At 39.6% G+C, this 18092-nt stretch overlaps 1 protein-coding gene across 2 annotated transcripts in view; it reads left to right on the top strand.

The window, feature by feature from the left end:
* NUP58 (nucleoporin 58) overlaps window positions 1-17558 on the top strand; it is a 29713-nt gene extending 12155 nt beyond the window's left edge. The window contains exons 11-16 of one of the 2 annotated variants that reach the window (XM_054973381.1): window positions 2166-2284; window positions 3196-3278; window positions 4232-4433; window positions 9734-9832; window positions 11777-11872; window positions 14941-17558. In XM_054973381.1, coding sequence (XP_054829356.1) covers window positions 2166-2284; window positions 3196-3278; window positions 4232-4433; window positions 9734-9832; window positions 11777-11872; window positions 14941-15110 — 769 coding nt within the window. In that variant the 3' untranslated portion in view covers window positions 15111-17558. The remainder of the gene's footprint in view (window positions 1-2165; window positions 2285-3195; window positions 3279-4231; window positions 4434-9733; window positions 9833-11776; window positions 11873-14940) is intronic. The other variant, XM_054973382.1, reaches the window with a different exon arrangement.
* The last annotated feature ends 534 nt before the right edge of the window (window positions 17559-18092 follow it).

Raw genomic sequence — 18092 nt, 5'->3', positions numbered from 1 at the left:
ACAACCAGTCCCCCCCACCTTCCGTCTTTTATTGCCAAGGAGCACTTTTTGCTGCCAATTTGCACCGGGCCAGTGCATGCACTCTTTGGGTCTTCAAGTGACTCCATGTGCCTCTGAGTTGCTAATTGCGCACTTCGCCTCCTCTCCAGTAGTTTTCACTAGACCCTCTTCCGTCTGCGTTCCAGCAGAGGCAAGATGGGTTGTAGGGAGCTAGTTGGTTTGTCCTGGGCTGAGACAGACAGGGCACTGCTAACCAGCAGTGGGTAGCTCATAGGAGATGGCAGATAGAGCCCTGCTGTGGTTGTTTCATCCTCTTCCCCTGAGCTGTCTTCTTTTTTGGAACTGGCTATGCCTGACTGACTCATGACACAGGTAGTGTCTCTCAATCTTCCAGTGAGAGCAAGGAGACTGACTGAGGCAAGCTTCCTAATTTAACTCCTTGCAACAGTTTTAAAAAGGCACTCTCCTTGAGAATCCCATTGGCCAGAGAAGGAGAGCTGCTGCAAGGATTGGCCACTCACTCCTCTCTCTATTCCCCCCATCTTTCCTTTGACTCTGCCTCACTGCCGCCTCCCATCTGGTTAAAAAAGACAGGAAGCAGTGTTTCTTTGCTGTTCCTTAGCAAAGCAGGAGCAAGTAACAGCCTGGCTGCAATTCCTGAAGTTTACTGAATTTTACCGAATTAATTCAGTAAGTTTGAGTTCAGGATTACCAAATTTATTTGGGAATACAGATTTAAGCTAGATAATACTGATTTTTACCAAATCAGGTAACATTCGGTAATTTTTACCAAATACCAAACCTGAGTTTCACACTCCTAAATATAACTGTTCACTTGTATCCAGAGGTATTCTGCTCATTAAAGGGCTGACTTTTGTTTGTTTGCTCCCTGTTACTAACTGTATGAAAAGTGTAATTAAATTCAAGGACTTGTGCAAGCTGTTATACAAACAGAATAATGGGAATTGCTGTAGCACCAGGCAGGAAAACTTCTGCAAGTCTTGTACAAAAATTTGCGAACCAGTCCTAGCCACTGTTTCCCTTCTGCTCACAGTTGTTTGGATCGAACCAATCCTTTCTAGGGGTATGCATCCTGAAAAGATTCAGAAACACCATAATTCCGAAGTGGCAAGCCGCTTTGGAATTAGGTTATTTTACTCACTTGGTTAGGAAATTTACTCATTAGGTTATTTTACTCACTTTACTCATACTCTGTAAATATTCGGAGCATACTGAAGTGAGGGGGAGCAACTCCCCCCCCCCCACTTACCTGGCCGGAGGGGGAGGGGGAGGGTGATCAGCTGTGCGGTGGGCTGTCACCGCCACAGCAGCATGCACGGCAGCACGAGGCTGCGACAGCCTGGAGCCAGCCGGCTCCTCTGCCGCCGCACCGCCTCCTGAGCCTGCAGGGCGGTGGGGAAGGCTAGAGCCACGTCCTCCGGCCCTTCCTGCCCCTCATGGCTGCGGCGCCACAGCAGCCATTTGAGGGGCAGGAAGGGCTTTCTCCTCTGCCGCTCTGTGGCCCCGCGGGCAGCAGGGATGGCCCAAGCCACTGCTGCCGCCGACATTCTAAAGGTAAGTAGGGGTGGGGGTGGGTGGGGGGCTGGGGTGATGTTTAAAGGGCCCTGCCGCTGCTTGCAAGCAGCAGCAGGGCCCTTTAAACTCAGCACTGAAGCCTTACGAATGCTTTGGAAAGGTTTGATTTGGGATTTCCGAATCGGGGCCAGCATGCTGGCCCAATTCAGAAATCCCAAATCTTTACAGCTCGGGTCCGATTCTGGATTTTTTTCCGAATCGGATTCCTGAACCGCACATGCCTAATCCTTTCAGTTTGTTTCTAATTAGTAGCAGAAGGTATGATTAGATCATGGTCCATCTTGATAACTGACTTCTTGTAGTTAGTGATTTCTTCTTCCTCATCTTTCCCTCAGTATGTTTATGGTGTATGATTTTTTAAAAGTTGTATGTTTAAAAAATAAAATAAAACTAAGTTCTAGAGAAATGATGAGGTTTTCTTGTCAACAAATACTGTATTATGCTAGTGCTTGAAAGTGACTGTATGTAAATTGGTCATTGCTGTCATTAACCCCTTTAAAGCACATGCAGTTATTGTATGGTTAATAAAAGAGGGCAATTAAAATGTTCTAAAATATGCTTAATCCTAGTTACTTCAGGAGCTTGGTCGAACAATTTGAAGTACAACTGCAACAGTACAGACAACAGATTGAAGAGCTGGAAAATCATCTTGCTACTCAGGCAAATAATTCACATATAACTCCACAAGGTAAAAGCTGGTGTATTAACAAGGGCCTTCAGTTTCTACTCATACACTGCCATTACTACTTGCAAGGATTTCTGTTCAGATGTCATGGATAGGTGCCAATTGCAGTTATTTTAACACTAAATGTTGGGTCTGTACGTTACCAGAGCATTACAGTCTCTTAAAACTGATTGACATTCTCTATGTTCCAGGGAATGCAACATCCCCGCCCCCCGCCCCCCACCAAGACAGAGCTGCCTCCAAATCTCTCTCATTTTTCATGCAGATAGCCATTTGAAATGATTAGCATGGAAAATGGGTAGTGCATGGATTACATTGTGTTCACATGATTTGGGTTACTTTTTGGTAAATTGACCAGTTCAGGTTCACTTACAAGGTTTTACTGCAGCTTGTTTCATTCAGATAGCTACTTGTCAATGTCTTGAGTTCATTGAAGAATACTTACAGCACAATCCTCTGCAGAATTACTCCAAGCCCACTAAAATCGATATGCTGAGACAGGAGTAATTTTGTTTAGGATTGCACTGTTGGTGTTACAAATTAATTGAAATGATGGCTTCAAAATTATGTCAATTCAAATGATAGCTTAGCATCTTATATTAAAGAATTATGATATTTCACCAAGAAAGCATCAGAAAGATCATTTCTCCCTCAATTTGGAGTCTTTTTCAAAAGAATAGTTTCACAATCCCACAGCTTCTGTAATGTGGTAGAATGCATATTAAAGCTCAAAAGCAGTTGAAATTATCAGAACAATTGTTTTACTATCATAGAATCATTGGGTTGGAAGGGATCTCCAGGGTCATCTAGTCCAACCCCATCATAATGCAGGAAATTCACAACTACCTCCACCCCACACTTTCATTGGGACTAAGATAATTTATGTTGCAACATAATTTGTTCATGTCTTGCAGACTTATCTATGGCTATGCAGAAAATTTATCAAACATTTGTAGCTCTAGCTGCACAACTTCAGTCAGTACACGAAAATGTGAAGGTAAGTGACAGTTCTAGATATGTTCCTGTGATTTATAAGAATAAAACTATAGCATGTATGTGTCATTGTTCTTACATAACTAAAGTTTCTTTGTTTACAGTTGTCTTTCTGATTTTTTGTAAAGCATGCTGATAGCATGTTTCTGACTGCTTGTTAAACTTCTAGTGACAGTTTGACTTCTTTGCTTTTTGTGTTCTTCTTGGTCTGTTTTATTTTGAAAACAGGAATAGGCTGTTCATGTTCCTAGAAAAGCTTTTAAGCTAAGAAGACCTACATACATTTTATATAGTCCTCCTTTTTTCTTTTAGCGCATGTTTCAGTGTCCAGGTCACATGATGAGGCTAGCAAAAGATGGAACAAAGTTAACTTTTCCATTTTAATTTGCCATATTCATACTTTGTTACACCCTGGCTTATAAGATGAAATGTTTGTTTTTGTTTAGCAGTTCATCATACAGAAGGTGTCCCACATACCAGATGTTTCCTTTTGTAATGCTGTTTAATAGGTAGAAAACTCAAATCTTGAACAGGTTCAGTCTCAACAGAGCTGGTAAATTAACTTTGACCTTTTCACATGAGGTGTACAGTTGTATCTGATGTACAGGAATAGACAGCCACTAACCCCCCTGCCCCCCCGGCAAGTTGGGATAGTGTTGGTATTTCTATTGCTGGTGTCCTCTGATATTCTTTGTTTCATTGATGGATCACATTTTACTGCTGTGTTTTGCAAAGTGTCCCCAGTTACATTAGGAAGAGCAATCCTTAGTTGTCTTTGTGATTTTAATGTTGTGTGAGTCCATAGAAATGCTGAATATTAAGATGTTTTAACTCTTGATACCTCAGATCTTGAGATTTGTTCTCCAGCTTGTATGATGCAGTGGAAGCTGTCAAAAACTCTTAAATGTGTACGGTTGCTTGTGGTGAACTAGAATAGATGTTCTTGTCTTTCTTTAGATGCTCAAAGACCAGTATCTTGGTTATAGAAAAACCTTTCTGGGAGATGCTGTGGATGTTTTTGAGGCAAGGCGAGCAGAAGCCAAGAAGTGGCAGACCGCCCCACGTGTTACAACTGGACCTACTCCTTTCAGCAACCTACCAAATGCAGCAGCTGTTGCCATGGCTGCAACACTTACACAGCAGCAACAGCCTGCTACAGGTCTGAGTGCATTCAAGTTATAGCTTTTAGTGTTGCAAAAATAGTAAACTTGTACCATGTTTTTATATAAGGTCTTCCTTTGTGTTGGAAATCTAAAAATTGTGAGTAAGAATTATCAAAATAGAAAAATGCAGGATAGACTTAGCAATAATTATACACACAGTATTTACTCTTGTGACTTTACTTGTAATAGCTTGTTACTGTATTACTTAACCCCTTGGAATGTGAGTCTTTGTCACTTCTGAATAAGCATAGGATAATGTCTTTCCAAAACTGAGACACTATTGTGTACATTTTTCTAATAGTTGAAAATACCCAAATTGAATTAATCATTTTCCCATGAAAAAAATACAGCTTTTTTGTTTTTACATTGCGCTCTGTAATTTTGAAATGTGGCTTAAAAAGGTAGGAAAATATAAGGGCCACTATTTCTTAACATCTTGAAAAAGGGGGGGGGGGTACTCATAAATAGATGCTGGTGTCTGGAATGGAGACAAGTTAGAAGGATCAAAGCGTTATTTTGAGGTCATGCTCATTTAGAAGTAAACTTGGGTAGAAAAGAAACAGCTGTGGGCACAGATGTTGACTTTCATTTATCAAACAAATTTTTTGTAATGTACCAGTCTAGGTGTTTGAAATTAAGCGCTAGTGCCATTTTGGCTACTTCTCTTAAAGTGCCAACCTTTCCATAGATACTCCCAGAGTTAGTTGTAAGTCACATGTACAGAGAGAGCAAGAGAGACTTAGAAGAGTAGGCCACTTTGATGCCTGAAGTCAGAGCCTGACTTCAAGCACCTGGTTAGAGATTTGTGTACAGTTTTACACTCATTCTGTGGTCTAAATCTCCATACATCTCCATGGTTCTTTCTGTCCTCTTTAATCTTATTGTGGTGTTTGTGGAGCCTAGGGAAAAAGCAACATGCTATGTACATAACTCACTACCTACAGAGCCATTAAATGAAGTACTGCTGTTAAGTAATGAGGTCTACAGGGTATTTTCAGCTTTGACCTATGCTAGGTGTTGGCAGCTGTATCCTATAATAGACAAGTCCAGAAAGATTGCAGCTTGAAAGGAAGGACTGTCACATCCTTCTAGTTCGCAGTCGCAGCATAACTTAGTCATGTTTTTAAGTATCTTTTACTATAGCATACTTTAAGTATGTGACTTAATAACCTACATTAAATCCTTTTTGCAGTTTTTATATAGAAGGTGGTATAAATTAGATGGTCCTTGATGACCAAAACCATAGTCCTGTTAAGATCTTTTCCCCAAAATTATTAAAGTAAGCGTGCGTAGCACCATATCAGGTAGTGGAACAGCGCTTTACCTGAAGCCTCATGAATCTCAATGGAAACTTTTTTTCTTACCTAAATGCCCATTTGCAGAAGCAAGACCCATTGATTTCATTGGAATTTGCTTCCAAGAAAGTATGTGGTAGATTACTACCAATGTGTTGGGTACAAAGGACCACAAGCAAAATAAAAACGTTAGCGTGCGCTCTTCTACCAGCTCTGTGAGAAGCATTCTAATTCTAAAGCAGCTTGCAAGAATGACATCAATTCTTGAGCAGTTTTGTAGCACAAAGTATAAACCCACTCTTCCGTGAGTGGATGACACTTTTATGTACTTAAGTGTTCCTTTGGGTCCTGTGCTTTTTTTTCTTATTGTAAAGTGAGAAGAGTAGCTAAGCTAATACTTTTATTAGCTTATGCCACAGTTAAAAACAGGCTACAAAAATTGGAATTGCAATGTGAGGCTATTAATTTGGCCTTTGTAATGAATATGACTCTGTTGCCATGAAAAATTGTTTAGTTGTAGATATATGAATATCAAGTTTCAAAAATTACTGGATGGAGGAGCCGTAATTCAGTGGTAAAGCACATCCATGGCTTTGATTCGGTCCCTGGCACTTCCAGTTTGTGAATTTAGGTGGGTAGGCTGGTAAGAGACCTCTGCCTAAGTATTTGGAAAGTTAATTGGAATAGATAATACCAGGCTCGATGGACCAGTGGTCCGGCTCATAATGCAGTAAGTGTAGTGTGGGCCCTTCTGCCCCTAGTTAATCATGCATAGGCTACCAAAGAGTAACCAGGAAAGGACAGAAGAGGTATTGCATATTCTTGAAGGAGGCCAGCTAGTATCTTCCTTTTTAATTTGTTTTGAAGCAACAATATACTGTAACTAGTTATTAGGGATATTGTTTTAGTATATATAAGAACTGGTGTTCATGACATAGAGTGGAAAAATAACTCGTGGTCTGAAGTATGGCAGAGGTCATAATTTAAAGATTCAGAAGTCAAGTGTTCAGAGTTAATATAACATGAATTTTGCCTACTCGAAAACATTTGATTAATTGTGAACCTGTGGAACAGATCAATGGCTTGAAATAATGGTGGTTTGCATTTCTGTAGACCAACATCTAGAGTTATAGTCTACGTAGACTGCATGTCTGGCTTAAGCAGCTTCGGGTGACTTTTATTGTGCAATTCTAAGCAGAGTTACACCCTTACAAGTCAGTGGGTTCAGAAGAGTGTAACTCTGCTCAGAACTGCACTGTAAAGATACTATTCTTGCTTGCTGCTTTTCTGCCTTGAATGCTGTGCTGTCAAGTCCCATTAAAAGCAAAAAGAGTTCTGTAATGATAGCCTTAAGCATAGGTCCACAATCAAGATCGGGTTAGCTCGCTTAAAGCACTTTGCTCTTATACCTTCTAGCATTTAAAGCTTTATTGCATGTCATTGATTTTGCTAAGCATACAATGTATAAACTTTTCTGCCTGAACTAACACCTGTCCAAATAGTGACACTAAATTGGATCTTGTGCTTGAGCCAGTTCCATGGTTAAAATCCAGTGTCTTGCCAAGCACGTGAAGTTAAACGAAGGTTCAGCTTTTTTTATTAGGAAATATATTTGCCAGATAACTGGTTAGACCTGAACAATCTGTGTTTGCACCTTTATTATCACTACAAGACAGTCTCGAGTAATAATTTGGCAAGCCTCATAGGAATCCTTGTTGGGCTCTTTAAAGCGAGTCTTTATTTATTAAACTAAAACTGCTCTGTAGGGCAAATATATATATATATTTATATAGAGAGAGATTTTAAGTCACTGCAAGTAATTATAGTTTAAATGGCATGTTATCCAAAGGTGACAATGTTTACTAATGTTTTTTGGGTTAGACGATCTTGGCGTTATCTAAATTATTATGTATGCACAACTAAATTTTAAATGAGAGATTCGTTTGGTTTTCTGGTACAGAGCCACACTGATAAGGGAGTGCTGTTCAGTTGAAAACTTTGTCAGCTTTAAGTATGAAATCCTATGTTTATGTATTTGAATATAGGTCTGTTGTGAACTACTTTAAAAAGTGTGTTTAAATGCCAACATGGCTTGGAGGACTGTGGTGTCATCAAACTATTTAAAGGTCTTCCACCAACAGTGCCTCCCCCTAGATGGAAAACTGATAACACTTCTGTTAGAACACTGGACACTTTTGTTGTTGTTAGACATTTAACTGACTCATACTGGAAATCTTTTTGAGGAGCTGCTAGATAGTCTTATTAATTTGTTTACATCCAATTTAACTTGAAATGCAACACTTGTTCTACAAAAGAAAAAAAGTCTTTTAATTGTTATATGGTACATAATCAGAATGCAGATAGAACCTCAACTTGCCAAATAAGCGTTAAGGACAAGTGTCAAGCTCGTAGCTCTTGTTGTCCTTCATAACAACTTAATGCAACCTTAACTATAGAATAACCTTACTTTTGCATTGGATTGCCTAAAGTGTGAAGATGTTCCTTGCAAAAGTCATAATGCAGAACAGTGCCTTTGGCTTGTTTTTTTAATTGGCTCTCTGTTTAATTAGCTCCATTACGACAAGATGAAAACCTCAAGTATTTATATATTTGTAAGGCCAGAAGGGGACCATGAACACTTTGTCTGACCTATACAACCCAGGCTAAAAAAATGTTTCGCTGGTATTTTCTTTGTGCGAGTTGTTGCTACAGACACACGGTAGAGGAGAGCTAAGTACTGTAATGCAATAATGGAATCTTTACCAGAAATTATCAATACCTAGAAAAAGTTGAGAGCCCAAAGATTTCAAAAGGACGACTTTTGTGAAATAATGACAGGCAGAGTATTCCTTTTAAATGTGTTCTGCATTCTTTGTGTTTATCAAGGCTGTTGTTTTGGGAAGCAGTTGTTGTGCTTTCTGAACTCTTCATTTTTGATGAGTTTTACCTGAGAGCAGCATTTGTGGGATTGCATCCCTGGGTGTCAGCATAGCAGGAATATATAAATATGAAGGCACGGGCACAGTATTTGAACTTGACCAACCTTTCAGGTTTAACTAATGCACTGATTGCTGTGCTTAAAGGTAGGAGTACAGATTGTACTGTGAAACTATCAGCTGGCTTTTATAAGCTGCTAAATTAACCTCTAGATCTTTGTTGCAGCTTATTTATCACAAGAACCTAGTAAGTAAGTAAGTTGTCAACCTCTGTCCCCCACACCACACACACAGGAAAAATGGGCTAAGGCTGTAAATTCTGTCTCTGTATAGTATAAATGGCTTTTGACTGTCTATATGAAGGGAAGCCACTATTTCCAATCTTCTAAATGATGCTAGAAATTTATGGATCTGAACCTTTTGAATGTATTGGGTAAGGTGTGCAACTGTGCCTTTTTTGTAAATGTTTATTTAAACAGGCATAAATTTGTTGTAAATGTAGGAAAGTTCTAACAACTCAGTATCATTTTTGTGTGAACCAGTATGAATTGTCATGTTACTGTGTAATTGACTTGCTCTAAATGAATAATAAATTTATAAAACAAAGCCATTGTCTTGTTTTTTATCCACTTGTTTTTTTTTTTAATACAATGCTCAAATGAGTATTTAAAATCAGACACTGGTAACATGATGATTTTAGTCATGTTGATATTTAAACTTTTTTTAAAGAGCCATGACTAACAGTTTGTAAGGCATTCAAACGTAGTTCCCTCAAGGAACGGAAATTCTAACTTACATGTTGTGCTGCTGTAAATACTTTACTCTTACACTTTGGCATAACTTGCTAAATTTATCAGGTGTTTCACCTTATATTGCATTCCAAATGTTAGATGTAGTCATTTAAACACTCAGGTAGCTTGGAGAGGAATTCTAATGGAAGTCTTGGTGCTTTAGGAAGCATTTGCTAAGCTGTAATGTTTTACTTCTTTAATGAAAGGGTTTACGTAACGGATCTCTGTTGCGCAAGAGTAAGGCAAGCTTTGTTTTCATTTTTTTTTTAACCAGGGCCACAGCCGTCTCTGGGAGTTAGTTTTGGAACACCATTCGGTTCAGGTATTGGCACTGGCTTGCAATCAAGTGGCTTAGGCTCTTCAAGCCTTGGAGGTACACTTTAACTTTTCTAATGTTTCACTGAATTACTATACAGCACTTACTGGATTGAACTAGGCAGCACACGTCTCTGGCAGAACTTCTAACCCCCAATGTGTATTTATGCCAAATATACAAGACCTCAAGATCCTGTACTCCATTTTAATTGATTTGAAATCATTACCAGTTTCTGGTTCTGTACCCCTGCCCTAGCCTCCATTGAAATAGCCAAGCATGCATTGTAAGAATGGGCAATCTATCCTTCTGCCACTATTAATATCTTGCTTGTGAACAATAAAGAGCATTAAGGGGTTCATCTGCATTGACATATTTATTATGCACCCTTAAAAGTCTTTCCCCCCCACCTATTCCATCACGGTCTCCAGTCTGTTGGGAGGGGCACCTTTTTGATTGCATGAAGTCACAGTCTCATCTTTCCAGGAATACATCTGAGTTATTATCTGCTTCTATTTAAACGTGCATTCTACAGTTAGTGTTAATTAGTTGCCAGAAGTATCTTTTTTTAGCTCTATGTACATAAGTTATATTTTGGTATCTACTTTGATCTTAAGTGGTGGGGCATGTCCGGAAATGAAATCTGTGCTTGATTCAGATAAGAGATTTCAAATGGTTCAGGATATTAGTATCAATTTGAGGGGTAACATGTATTAGGATCCATTGCGAGAGAAAGCACACATGCACTGGGTACAATACATGCTTCAAAGGCAGTAAAAGTTTGAGCTACTTACAAGGAATGCTGCTAACTTCCCTATAGTATCTAGACAGACATAAGGAGCATTGGCCTCCTACTTTGTATGTTGCATTGCTGTGGCTAGTCTGGCAACAATACACCATGTCAAATGCCTGGCAAAGCATATCATACCCCTTGCAAAACAGCCAGTTTGCCTCTTCCTGTTTTAAAAGTCTAACTATGCACACAGACATTCCTAGCACATACTTGGCCTGTTTGTGTATAAATCCTATGGAGCTTTTTTTTTTTGGTATGTATGTATGTGTATAAAAATGCATGGATGAGTAGGAACAAGCTCAAACTGGAGTGCAGCTAGGAGGATGGGTGTGGAAGTTTTGAAAGATGCAAGACAAAAAATAGTAAAGGTTTTGAAACATTAAAGTTGAATGTCATCTGGGCTGCAAAACGTGCACTTCCTTGCTTCTTCCTCTACTGTGGATTCCCGCAAATGAAGAAGCAATCCCAAATTTCCATAGTTCTTGAGCACTCCTGTTCTCATTGCTCCATTGCAGTGAGATACTCGCATAAGCCTCTTTTTAAGGTGGGGGAGGGGGGCGGTAAGTGCAGAGGCAGATTTCTGTTTCAGGATATGAGAGATTGTGCGCTGCACCCATTTATTACCTTAAATAGAGGTCCTGAACATCCAGCATGCACATACTCTCTTCCACCTATATTTGAGGAAGAAAAAAATTGCACACTTATTCCCATGAGGGCCTTGCAAGAAGTCAGAAGGTGCAGTCCTATGCCTGCTTGCTTGGAAGTACCTCTAAGATGGTGCAATAATGGCAGAAGAACTGTCTCTCTCAAAGCAGTTCTCTGGCATGTCTATTTCAAGAATAGGAACTACATTTTTGTACTCTCTAAGTCTTCTGCTTAAATAGAGTTCCTTAGTGTATTGGCAGATGTCTAGTTCATCCATAAATCTTCTGCAGCTGCATGTACATTAGCAAGCTTAGTCCTTCAACCTTATTGGCATATGTTCCCATCCTGTCTGTAGACATTCCAGTTGAATATTTGAGTTTTAACAATGGACTGTCCTACTGAAATACAGCCAAAGGGGTTCATTTTTCTGCATCTTATTCAGGAGCAGTGCTGCCCCTTGGTGGCTGACAGGGACTTTTAAGGGAGCCCGAGTCCTCCGACTCAAGCCAGCCCTGTGTGTGTGTTGTTTTAATTTGTCTTCCATGTCTTCACTACTGTTCCATTAGGGTTTGGAAGTAGCTCTGGTTTTGGAAGCAGTGCTACAGGTGCATCGTCTTTTGGATTTGGAACGGCAAATAAGCCTTCAGGAAGCCTTAGTGCAGGTTTGTCTTTTTATTTTTGAATGTTGCCCTAAGTCCCTAACTCCTGGCATTCATTCCTGTTATTGAAAGCAAATATTTTGTCACGTACAGTAGTGTCTTTTAGAATAATATTAGAAATACCCACCTGTGGAAGGATGACAAGTATGTTTGAATTTCAAAGAGACCCTCTTTACAGGCCTAATAACCTAGATCAGCAGAACAAGTTCTGCTTGCTTAAGAAACTTAACCGTTGCATCCTAAGCAGAGCGACACTCTTCTAAGTCGACTCTGCTTGGGAAAGCTGTGTCAGACTTGTTTGCAAAGAGCAGTCCCCCAAGATGAATGGCAAGACGCCTGTGAAACTGAAGGAAGTCTGAAAAGCAGACTTTCCTAGTGAAAAAGTAAAAGTAAAAATCCTGCTGGTTCCTACATACCCTGGACCATACCCTGGTCCTTGGGTTAACTCTTGGGTTAACATACCCTGGTCCTTGAGTTAACTCCTAAAGTTAACTCTTCAGATCCCAGCCAGTGTCTTTGTAAGCAAATAATGGAGCCTTGAGTTTTGCCACCTAAAATGGCCTGAATTTATCAACCCTTTAACCATATACAGTATTATTTATTTAAAACATTTATAGCCTCCTTTCTCCCAACTCTAGCAGAGGCTTTCAGCTTTACAGTTATGTTAAAACTTTCATTTGCAAGATTAAATTGGGTACTCTAATCTCTTGAACTAGTAACTCAAAATATCAGATGTAATGTTTTAAAATTTTATTGCTTCTGATGTAACTTCTTATAAGATTTTTCCTTAATTTTCTAAAAATGGACATGACAAACCACAATTGTTGGTGGTATAAACAATTCTGGAATTCTTGGGCTTCCATGCTCAATCCTCCCTCATCATCCAAGTGAAGCTAAAGACTTGTCAATTTAGGAATTCTTCATTCTAACCACATTTAATGTCTAGATTTGGGCACTCTAACAAATCAAGGTTTGTTTGTTTGCCTACAAAATTGGATTCTATAAAATATAGCTTAATCCTGTTTTGAGGGCAAGCAACAAACCTCAATTTGTTTGTGCATCAAAATTCAGAGGAGCTGACAAACTAGCTAGTTTGAAGACTTCCTAGTTTACATACTGTGACACACACTTAAGGGAAGAGACATATGTGAGCATTTCAGATTCACCACAATCAAATTGCTGTTTGTTATATCTAAATGTAGCTATGGTGAACTAACCATACTTAAATTGCCATGCTAGGATGGATGCAATTTCACTTGCTAGTTTTTTGAGTTGGGCAAAAGACTTGCTGCTAACTGAACTGCAATTGTGACACACACTTTTTCTGCCCAAGAAACGTTTCTCTCCTGCCGCTCTGGTAAACCTGTTACTCAGCTGCTTTAAGGCATTTCCTCTTAAGCAGACAGGCTGCTTAGCAATATATCTTTGAGAGAGAGAAATCTTTGTGTGCATGGTAGCAGCTTTGCCTTTCTCCCTTTTGTCTTCAGTGATTTGAGGCTATCTATACTGTGCTTTTTGCAGCTGCAGATTTCAGCTGTGGCCATTCTCATACATCTCGTTTAGAAAGTAGATTAAATTCATTTTCCAAGTTCAGCATTTCTTAGAATAGGCAAGTAAGCCCTTTTGCAAGGTGCTGGGTTATACAGCTCTCCTCCTGGAAACTACTGGAGCATAAAAATAGCTGTGTGTTTTAAAGGATTTGCAGTGTTGGGGAACAGCTCCACTGCACCTGTAGAACCAACTGTCCTCTCTGCAGAGCCCCATTGTAAGAACAATGGCCAATAAGAGATACCATCTTGCCTTCAAGGTTACACAAAACTAATTGCTAATGACCTTTGACTCCTGTGGTCTCTGCAGGAATCTTCTCCTTCAATAATGAACCTCTCCCTGAGGTGAGGGAAGCAAGGGAGGGAATCTAGGGCTCATTCTGGATCTCAGTCCTAGGGTAGGATGGAGGTTAGCATCTGAGAAGGACTCTAATAATGTATGGATATATTTTAAAGAAACTAACTTCAGCAATTGGTGCAAAAGACTTGGTGTGGTTTTTGTTGTTTTGTTTTGTAGCCTTACAGCTCTGCTTTCCACTGTGCTTTGTTTGTGTTAAGATTTTCAGTTTGTCTGGACATGCTTGTGTTTGTGTGTGATTGGGCATATCTGTGCAGTAGGGAGCTTCTCTTCATTCTTACATAGCACTTTATCTAACACCCAGTTCTCTCGCAGCTAACACAACATGTACATCTGGCTTGAATTTTCTTTTAGCATGATACCTACTTGAAACATCATATTCAGGACTCTAGTCTGTACCAGTATCCTGTGCACATACGAGATTTGTCTGCCATCTTTCTAGATCACCCCCCAATACACACACGCACAGAGATACAGTTTATTAGGAGATACGCACACTTACGCCTTCTCTTAAATAGGCAATTTATGCTAGCTTGTAGGGCAAACGTTTCACTGGATAAAGATTAATCAAACCACATTGTATATTGAAATGTATGGGGGGGTGCTAAGTAGAATGTATTCATCTGCCAGTTGCACCAAAGAGTGGGCCAAAGAGCAATAGACTAGTTGGGAACCTCTCTTGGTGTTCCTGGTGGTGAAATCAAAAGTTAATGCAAAATATTAACCTTCGGGCATTCCGATTGTAGTTGGGCAACTTGTCGGTTTTCATTGCCGTACAGTGACAGCACATCCTGGCCTAGTTCTTTTTGCAGATTTTTTTTTGATGAAGTGACTCACTACACTTGGGTGCATGAGTCATGCCAACAAGTTATCTCATTGGATTTATGTTAGCGCCGACCACCACGGGATCTCATTTGTAGCCTGTAGTACAACCGGAAACGAGACGTTTTTCCATTACAAATGTTACATATGTTGTGAAGTGTAACCCTTAAAGCAAATGATCTTTTATTCTGTACACTTAAGATAGCTGTAACTTTATGATGAGTTTCTTAAATGGCAGTGCCACGCACAGCTGCTCTTTCACACTTAAAAAGTAAGTTTGACCTGAATTGTATTAGATGGAAGAAATAACTGAGTCTTGCCATCTTCTCACCCTCCCCTCCAAGGCTTTGGCAGTTCAAGCACATCTGGGTTTAACTTCAGCAATCCTGGCATCACAGCATCTGCTGGCCTGACATTTGGGGTGTCCAATCCAGCCTCCGCAAGCTTTGGTACAGGAGGACAACTTCTTCAACTGAAGAAACCCCCAGCTGGAAACAAGAGGGGGAAAAGATAAACGTGAAGGGCGATGCAAGGGAGGGCTGGGGCAGAGAGAAGGGGCGCTGCGTTCACATGGCTCGTTGTGAGAAAATCTATTTTTTTAAGCTGATAAAATAGATGCTCCGCATCTTGGAGATTTATAACATTTTGCTACTTCTCCCTGTCCTGGATTATAAAACGTAATTGTAATAAACAGCTATTTTCTTGTGAATCGAAGCCCAATTTTTTGTCTTAGATTTAGATATGTATTTCATGATTAAAGAATCCTGTAAATTCATATATTTAACCTCATATTAGTAGCAGAATATTTTGTCAAGCTTTAAACCATATAGAAAAATACGTATTTGGAGGGTTTTTTAATAGATTAAAGTATATTCTAGTAGAATTGCTTGAGCCCATATCTTCTGTTTCTTGATATGGCCTTTTAAAATCATCAGGATGGTTTTGTGTATATGTATGTAAATATATACAGTACAAATACACAGTTGCGTGCACATACTGATTCATAGAATGCATTTCAACCTTTTCTCATAAGGCAAAGGATTATCTCAGATGCGATGCCCACAGATCGTTCCACTGTGTGTGGAGGAGAGCGAGATCAATGCTTTGCTGCCCTGCCTAGTCATTTCCACTGCCCCACCTCCATTATCACGGGGTATAATGTTTTGGTGCAGCTACATGTCTACAACCAATGCACCTAGACTCAGAATGCATATCCAGTTACCTGGTTTTATATGGCTGCTAGCCCCTTTGAAATTGCGCCTGCATGAGTGGGCCCTTTGGGACGTTATTCCCTCAAGTGAATGTCAAAGGTGTGGCAGGAATGCTGCGTGAAGAGGGAAGTATGATTTGCTCTTCTTATCCCTGTACCCTATCGTGAACAAGAGTGGTCCGTGGGCATATCCTAAATAAATGTTTCCAAGTTTAGTTTTGGTTCTCAGTGGTTCTCTCTCTCTTTCTCTCTCTCTCTCTCTCTCACACACACACACTCAACTGTGTTAGCTTATCAAACTCCAGTTGTTAAATTCATTAATGCATGTGTTTTCAGATCATACGACATAGCAAGTTGTCTTATCTATCATTTTCCCATTTCTGTTTTGTTCCCATTCAGTGCGTTAGACTGTGTGTTCACAGTTAACGTACTCAAAGTAATTGGTGAGCTGTGACGGTGTGTTTTCAGCTGCAAGGTTTCAAAAAGAAACCATGGTTTTGGAGAGCAGACAGCTGATTTGTGCATTCGGAAATAGCCCCAATCTGCACAAATAACGCACAGGAGTGGCTATGCTTGTGTCATCAGCATAACAGAAGAGTACTGCGGAAAGGGCATAGTGGAAGCTTTTAGAAGCAGAGTGCACTGAGAATGAGGAAACCTCTGCTCATGAAAATCTTTTCCAACCTTGTACTATGCACATAAAACAGTGCACAAAATAAATTAGTTCAGACGGAGGTTATTTCAGAACAAATTATAATCTGCTTTGTTTTAGAGCTTTCATTTCCAGTATAGAGGAAGAAGCTTGTGCTATTCTGAGATAACTATCAACTCCAAAACGTGGTGCTTGCTGATGCTCAAAAGACAGCAGACACAATAAGTAGCTACAAAGTGTAGAACGAGGCCATATACTAAGAGTGAATTATGGGACCCAGTTGTAATTACAGTCTTGCATGAGAGTTCAAGTGACGGTGCCCTTGAATGTTGAAACTCTGTCTCCTGGTCAGTAAAACAAGCAATGGGAACGTTTGTTTCTTTAAACTAGGGGCTGCTGTCGACACCGATCCCATTAATTTCAGCGGGGCTTTTGCTAGGCTGTCTTTCAGGGGTAGGCTGTTAATCAGCTTATCTCATTACTGCCGCATGTCTCTTTGTGGAACTACACTGAGGTCTAATCTCTTTATGTAGAAACTATTTTGTACATAGTCCAAGGAAATATTTGCAGTTCTCATGTAGGCACCTTTAAAAACAAATAGTGTAATGTACATATTTTGGTTTTGCAGTTGTCTGGTTTCAGTTGTTGAGAATTATTTTTGTAAGTTCTGGCTGTTTATATCTTCATATGTAATGAATAATCTGGCAGATGTGAGAGCCTTGAATGTGATATGTTCAGAAACAAGGTGGAAATAGCTTACTTTAGTACAAGACTTTTCACCTTTTGACACATGTATTAGCAGAGTACGAAGAATAATCCATTTTCTTTTTTTAAAGGAAGAATGTAGAGTTTTTAAGCCTAATGATATTAAGAAAAGCTTAACACCCAATTTTGTTTTGAATTAGTGTTGGGCTTGTGTTAGGCTTCAGTTTAAAGAAACACCTGGCATATGCGTGTTTCTGCTTTTTTACAAAATTACATTGTTGAACCACTGAATTTCCTTGCTGTATATAATTTGTGAACCTATTTTTTTAACTGTTGCTGTCTTTGTCCATATGTGCTGCTTTCTGTTCCATAAATAAAAAAAGTGATTGAAGTGAGCCTTGTCACAAAATTTGTCTTTATTTCTGCATTGTGGGTCCCCTGAAGACCTAGGCAGTAATCCTGCTGCTCACTGTGAATTGGAGACTATGCTCAGCGGGACCAAAAGCTGATGTACATAAGCTATGCACGTCAGCTGCTTTGGATCCTTATTGCGGAGAAAGGTAGCGTATAAATGAACTTACAGACATGTTCTACATAGGGAGCTTCCTGACTTGTCTCCCATATACATTTGTAGAGACAATGTAATGTGAGAATCTGGCATCCTCTGCATGTAGCCCTTAGCAAGTTCTCTTTGTCCCACTGGCTGGGAAATATATTGTTATGCTAATAGGAATTGCTGCTGCATGTTGTCCATTTTATCTTTGTTCATGAGCTGCATTTATCTGCATTACTGTGTGCTGAAGGAGGTCAGACTGCTTGCACACTGAGTAGGATATCTTGCATTCTTCCAGAAAAATTGTAATCTTTCTTGTGTTTGACAAATATATTTTCTGGTGGGTAACGTTGGTCTACAAGACCAAGATTTGAGT

The sequence above is a fragment of the Eublepharis macularius genome, chromosome 3, assembly GCF_028583425.1.
Source record: "Eublepharis macularius isolate TG4126 chromosome 3, MPM_Emac_v1.0, whole genome shotgun sequence".
Lineage (NCBI taxonomy): Eukaryota > Metazoa > Chordata > Lepidosauria > Squamata > Eublepharidae > Eublepharis > Eublepharis macularius.
Note: the sequence above shows the minus strand (reverse complement) of the source record. Positions and strands in the feature narration are given on the sequence as shown.